This window comes from Abrus precatorius, unplaced genomic scaffold (assembly GCF_003935025.1).
Source record: "Abrus precatorius isolate BTA unplaced genomic scaffold, Abrus_2018 Scaffold10, whole genome shotgun sequence".
In the NCBI taxonomy this organism is placed as follows: Eukaryota; Viridiplantae; Streptophyta; class Magnoliopsida; order Fabales; family Fabaceae; genus Abrus; species Abrus precatorius.
In genome coordinates, this window is record NW_020874292.1 from 26314636 (window position 1) to 26322491 (window position 7856).

Genomic DNA, 7856 nt, shown 5'->3' on the forward strand with positions numbered 1-7856 from the left:
ATCTTCTCATGGGTCAATCCAATGGAAGTAAATATTTACTTAGCATCATATGTTCTTCTAGGAAGCACATTATCCTTTGGTAACATCTCATTTAATAAACTTAGCAAGTCTTATCACTCTCCATTAAAGACTTTTAAGTTATAAAGCTTTAACACATCAATTAATCTTGTGAACTTTGTGCATCTACTATACAATGGTGTTTCTGCATCATCTTTAAACCTCTCAAATATCTCTGAACAAACTCTAAGATATTCTTCAAGAACATTTGAAATTTTTTCAACATGATCACTATTATCTCTAAGTATTGTATCTCAACAATACACACTAGAGTCAATGTTATGTGATGTAATCCCACCTTATGTATTTTTTATTAATCTCATTACACATTAGATATTTTTCTAATTCCTTCACATTTACTCGCATCATGTTCAAACAACGTCAACAAGGACACGGAATGAGGTTGATATAAGTAACATGCTCAATCACAAAAATATTGTCAGATGATCAGCTATCATCTAATTTTGATCCATATTGACTCCAACTACGCTTACGACAATTACATGAATTAATGTCTTATTTTGTCTCACGCAGTAAAGCTCTATCCCATTTGAGAATAAAATTTTTCATGTATTAATTACCATTTATTGCTTAAACTTTATATTTTATACTTTGTAAAATTTTGACAGTATCTCACATTAGTCTTCTATTATACAACTTGAATATGATATCATTTACCTTAATAAAGTATGTACCAAGAGACAATGAAAAATGTACCAACATAAATTTTGTCAATTATAACATATAACATTTTAACAAGTATTTGTTAACTAATTAATAAAACACTTTGTTCATAAACTATCTAACTTAGATAATTTAATATTTAAAATAATAATTTCTTTAATCATTATTTTGATTTCAAACAGAAAAATAACATTTCACTTAAATTTAGAATTCAAATTATAACATTTAGAATTCATAAAATATAACAATTTGCATTGTATGTCTTTCATTAAATAACAAATCATACAAACAAACTTATAAAAGACCCACGTATTACTTAACAAATATAATTTCATTATAAATCGACAGTAACAAATACAAACTCACCATTATCATTTCACTAGTCTTAAGCAAAGGAATTTTGAAAACAGTTCTTGGCGAATAAAATTATTTTTATAAATTAAGAAAATAAAATAAAAAAATTAACAAGACAAAAAATTAAGAAACGAAATGAACTTTATTTGAACATATAGAATCCTACCATCATCGTGCAACAGCAGAATGATATAAACAATAGATATTGCTTGTCATTCTAACTTCTGAATGCGAACTTGTTGATAAAACAGGATTTGTCGATCTGATTGTAAGCCTTTGACCAATAGAAATGTATTGTGTAATCTTTAAAATGGAATCAGAACATATAAAAGCGTAACTAATACTTCAAAAACTTGATAGCATCGAGGGAATTCCTTTTAAACATGTTCACAGTGTTTAGATATGAATAGCAGTTACTATCATCTGTTTGCGGCGGATTTTATCACAAGATAATGTATAAACTTTGTGTCTATCTCTATTAATATATACTAAAAGGTTACTACTATAAGTTAACAAGTGCTGCGTACTTTATTTTAACGAAAACCATTTTTCACGATAAGTGTTATATTTATAAGCAAAAAATATATTTTATACATTTTAGAGAAAAATAAATGATTAAATAAGTAACGTGATAAATGCATATAAAAATAATTTAACATTTTTAATGTGATAAATTTAGCTTGTGTACAATGTTTATTAAAAAAAACTAAGTTTGAGTATTTCAAAAAGTAGTAGCGTTAGAGGTAGAGATTTATCTTTCACAACATTCTTACTTTATTGAATTTAGGTTAATCAAATAATATCTAATGTAATATTTACTAAATTACAGTGACTCTAGATAATAATACATGGGAAAACAAAGAAAGTTTTAAAATTTAATTAAAATATAAATACTTTTAGGTATTTTAATTTTATAACACTATAATTAAAATTCAATGCAAATTAGTCAATATATAATGTAATGTTTACATGCTAGAAAATTTAGATGATACGTGGCGTTAAAAGGGATGTTTTTAAAATTACAAATAGTTATATTTAAATTTTAATATAAATAAGTTAAATACCTTATATGATATATCATCATTCATCAAACACGTGAACTAATTATTAAAAAAATTATTTTAATTTAATTTGTGGTTTTAAGTTTAAATTTCCTCTAAACGTAACTGTTTAAATATTCAAATTTAATTTTTAATTTTTAATAAATGTAATATAAAAAAATATCTTAGACAAAAGGATAATACCCACTTATTTATGAATGACATTGTTAACAGATAAATTGTTTTATAAAATCAGAAAATTAAATAATTCTATAAAAAGTTAAATGTGTTTCATAAAGCAACTAAATATAATTCTTATACTCTATCGTACATAAATAAATAATTATGTTCATTATAAAAATTACGATTACTAAAAGAATTAAAAATTCTATTGTTAGGTAGGATTATAGATATATAAATTACATTAAAAATATAGTTTATAAATAAATATTTAACAAAATTATTATAATATTTTTTAAAGTTATAAACTGTCTCAATTAAAGTTGTTTGCAGTTTAATTTGGATTAGTGTTGAGAAAAATTATTTAAATTAATTATAAATAAAATTTACAGTTGGATTTAACATAATTAAAATTTTATTAATTAAAGTATAAATATAGAATTATTTAAGATTAAATTAAATTTTTGAACAAATTCAAATTAGTATTTTGTGACTTAGATTAGATTAATTTTTATTTTTTATATTTTTATAAGGAACTCAATTTGATTAATAATAGATAAAATTTTATAAATTATAGTATAAATATAATATTAAATTAAATAAGTTTGTTTACTAACTAATTTTTTATTTAAGAAATATTATTTCATAAATAAAAATTCAGCATCCATCTTATCCTTTATGTAAAGGGCTCAAGCTGTTAGTGGATAAAAACAAGAAAAAGATTATTTGAATTAAATGCGACTCTAAAGAAATAACTAGCCTTATTGAACGTTAAACACATATCTTATCTTTTATTTCCTTTAATTTATAAAATTAGAGAGATTATAAAATCTATCAATTTTGTTAGATTTGTCTGTATTTATAAAAAGATTAACTAATGTGCTGATTGTCTTGCAAAATTAAGCTTTGATTTTTTTTATCTCCTTCCTCTTATTTTGTTATCTATCTCCCAATTTATTCTTTTACTTAAGTATGGATGCTAATAGCATTTGATTTTTTAAGCCTACAGCTTAGTTTGTTTGTTTATTTTAGACTTTTAATATCGCTTCTAATAACAAAAAAAAAAAAAAAAGTCCAATACACAATCAATATTCAAAAAAACAAATTTAAAATATCAAATCTTGTTTTAAATCATAAATCAATTTAAATTATAAATTATTAATAAAAAATCAAAAAACATGTAATAAAATATATTATTTATATAATCATAAAATTGAAAATTATTATTTTTATATTTCAGTTGGGTTTAATTTGATTTTAAATATAAAGATAACCAATCAAACTAAATCTTCTTTTTTTCATTTTTTTCTTGATTAGAAATTTATTTAATTTATTTTTAATTATTTAAATTGATTTTTTACATTCTTAAATATTATTACTTAAATTTTATTAAATTAAATTAAATTAAAATTTTAATAAAATTTTAAAATTATTAAGTATAAAAAAGATGTTTTAATTCAAATAATTTATTCTCATCTTATTTTCTTTGACTTTATTTAAAATTTTAGAAGAAGAGAAAGAAATAATTTAAAAAATAAGGAAAAAATAAGAAAAATACAAAACTTTTAAAATTAAAAAAACTTAAAAATATAATATTAAAAAAGTATTGAATAATTTATAAATTCTCTTTCTCTCATCTAATATCGATCAAATAAAATAATCAAGACATAAAACTTCCATTATCTCCTCTTTCTCCTAAAATAAACTTTTAAACAAAATCTTAATTTCACGGGTCCTTAATTTATTTTTATTTAATAAAATAATTATTAATAATAATTAAAACATTTTAATTATATTTTCTTCACTACTTAGGAGTAATTATAATAAGAATAATAATAAATTTATCTCTTATATATTTTCATTTTGAAATTTTACTTCAATTTAAAAATATACCTATGCTACACAAAACCTTTCTAGAACTAATCCAAACTAACAATGAACATCAATACCATATCAAGAGCTTAACACTTGATGTAACTGGTGCATAATTTTTCGATTTCTCTAGATATTTATTCTGTTCTTCAAAATTGGCAATCCACACACACCCAAAAAAGAATGGAATCCTTTGAATTGCTATGTTAATTCTTTTGCCTAAATTGATGGTGTTTCTCATTTTGTTAGGTATAAGAAATACTCCCCATGTATGCAATTATTTTCGTATCTGCCACGTGTCAACCTCCATCCTCATCCCACGTGGTGTGTATTCCCCTGTCCAACATTAAAGAGATTCTTAACGTATTCCCAAATTATTTTAAAATAAAACAGTGATGTCATTGAACTATTATGCATTATGCTATAAAATTTTAAAATAATATAATTATTAGGTTTGACTCTGAACATCACAAAGCTATGAAAAATATAACTTTTACTGAAGCTCGTATTTTGTGTGTCAATTAATAATAGTTGAGGGGTAATTAATTTATAACATTATTAATATTTTTAGGATTAAAATATTTTTAATATATTTTCATTTAACATTTAATGCTTCATAAAATTAAAACTTCATTTAAAAAAAAATACTCCTTACCCCTTACATTAGAAGTTTTGCTATCCAAAATATTTAGTGTAAAAGTAATTAGAATTTCTCCTTAAGTTGACATTCTTTACGCACGATCAAACCCACGTAATCAACAGTATTTTGATCCACATGAACCACCTCATGCTCCCCCTCTAATTCTCGTGGTCCCATTTCCGACAGTGTTTGGCTTATCTTCATGGCCTAGTAGATTCTTTGTCACACAAGTAGCTAAGTATATATGTTAGCATAGCAACTAACACACCACACAAGTCCCTATCAAATCAAGGATATTTTGGGCATCAACTCATGGAAGAACCTTCACCTTTTCATCCCTAGCTAGCTCCCTTCTTTAGGATACAAAACATTGCGTGACCCTTTCATCACTATATATGTCCTCACTCCTCACATGTATCTTCAACCTTCGCTGACACCACAAGTTAAAACCACTCCCGAAATTTGCTCTGAAACTCCACTCATTTTTTTCATCTATTTTCCCTCGTAATATTTTTCATAATTTCACTAAGTACTTTAGAAGCTAAACAATCACCAAAGCCTTATCATACTTTATTATTCATATATACCTTTAACCAAAGTGCACACAAAAATTTATTAATATATACGTAGATGGATCGCATAACAAAATTGGCAACGCAAAAGGCAGTGGTGATCTTCAGCAAGAGCTCATGTGGGATGAGCCATGCAATTAAGAGGCTGTTTTATGAGCAAGGTGTGGGCCCTGCAATCTATGAGTTAGATGAAGACTCAAGAGGGAAGGAAATAGAATGGGCTCTGTTGAGATTAGGGTGCAACCCTTCTGTTCCTGCAGTGTTCATTGGTGGCAAGTTTGTGGGTTCAGCCAACACAGTCATGACCCTTCACCTCAATGGCTCACTCAAGAAAATGCTCAGAGATGCTGGTGCTCTATGGCTTTAGAAACCTCATGCATGTACGTACATAATGTGACCTCACATTCCAGTACGTGCAACGCAAACTGCCAAACAAAGCCTTAGGAGAAGCTGCATGTAATGTGATATATCATAACCTAGCCCTTTTTTTTTGTTGAGATCCGGCGGCTTTTGGAATATACATTGTACCCGAAAATAACCTCTTGAGAGTGCTCCAATATAATCTTGACTTCTATAACTTTTTCGTGCATTGTTTCCCTTATATTTGTATTTATAGTATGTTTGGAATAGCTTTTTCTTTAAGAGAAATAAATGTTTATAATCTGTTTCGAATAGCTTTTTTAAAAGAAAAATATTAAAACAAAGTCATTTATTAACAAATAAAAACTATCAAGTTTTGAGAGAAACCTTGGTTTTGTTAACCAGAAAATTAAGTTTATGTTTATAAACAACACATTATTTCTAATATTTTCTGTTGGTAGTCTATTTTAATAGTTTCTAAAAAATAATTTTATTGATACAATACACCATATTATTAGTATAATCTCACAATGTTTATATTAATAGTTTAGTTTTTGTTATGAAAAGTATACTAACAATGACTATAACATTATATTATTAATAAATAACATATTTTTTTTTGTAAAATAATTATTTATTTAAAAAAAATTATATAAATCTTTTGATAAAATTAAATAATTTATTTTTAAAATAAACTACACGAAACATGCATGTAATGATTTGGAGTGAAACATATTGATTAAATCTGAATTCCTTGTGTCTTTTTTATAATCAGTAAGAGTAGTGTTCTCAAATAAAAACAATGCGTCAATAGTTTTTAATGTTTTCTTAGGACTGCATGCTAGTACTATAGCCAATTCCTATGCGGGAAATATTGTATTGATCATGAAAGGAAAGAGAAAACAAAATAGGGTTTAACTACAACGAAATTGTGGGATAATTGAAAGTTTTGAGGTACGTAGGCTATGAGCATCCATGCATACCCATTAATTTTGGAATAAAATTTGCAAATTTTATAGGTGGCACCAAAATGGCATGTAATGTATGTTGCAGTCTTTATCATTTCAAAAGATCGATGGATATATTCCTTAATTGATTGATATATGCATACAGATCGAAGTGGATAAATTTCCCATCGAATAGAAATATTCTTATTGTAGATTTATTGTGTTGTTCCATCAGGTACTATATCCTATCATATGTGGCCCTTCAATATGCTTGTGGGGCAATATATATAATAACCTCATAATTTGAATATTTTCAGGGCTTTTCGATTTTCTGATAATTCGATATATTATTTGATATTATTCATCTTCTTTGATTCTATAGGGTGAAATCATTTTTTTAAAAAGAGAGTGAAATAATGAGATATATTCTTACCAAAGTAATTTTATAAAAATAGTTATTTCATTTTTGCAAAATATATATATTGCTAACATTTATTTAGGTTACAAATAAAATCATATATGCGCTTCATTCGTCTCATATTATTTAGTTTTTAGGATAATACATAAGTTAAAAATATTATTAATTGTACAAATTATTGTGATAATTTTTTAACAAAAAATAAATAATTAAACGAGTTAGAATTATGAATTCAATTAGGTATTTGGGTGAGATAACAATAAATAGAAATAATAATAAACTATAATAAAACTTTCTTCATTTTATAAAATAATAAATATTTTGAGAGAAATGAAAAAATTAAAAGACATATAATATGAGAGAGATGGAATACTACTTAATTAATCAATTAATTTAAAAAATAAAATAAAGAAAATATTGCTAGTAAGTTTTTTAAAGATGATATTAATTAAAAATTAATAGATAAAAAATTGAAAATTACCATTTTTTTTGCAATAAAAATTATGTTGGAGGCGGTGATGATGACACTTTTTTTATATAAAAAAAGTTACCCTTAATTTCTTATTTAGTATTAAAGAAATACAATGATTTTTTTAATTAGTGGATACAGGAGATCTAAATCTGTTTTAGTTCACATAAAAATTGGATAGTCTCATTTCACTTTTTTTTAATTTAATTTAGTTCGCTTAAATAAAAATAAAAACTGAAAGAAAGAGAGAGGAAACGTGAGAT

General features: G+C 24.6%; 1 protein-coding gene across 1 annotated transcript; it reads left to right on the plus strand.

Moving 5' to 3' along the window:
• Window positions 1-5457: 5457 nt before the first annotated feature.
• LOC113852889 (monothiol glutaredoxin-S10-like) lies at window positions 5458-5766 on the plus strand. The gene has a single exon (XM_027483286.1). It carries the CDS (start codon window positions 5458-5460, stop codon window positions 5764-5766), a length of 309 nt encoding a protein of 102 aa, XP_027339087.1.
• The last annotated feature ends 2090 nt before the right edge of the window (window positions 5767-7856 follow it).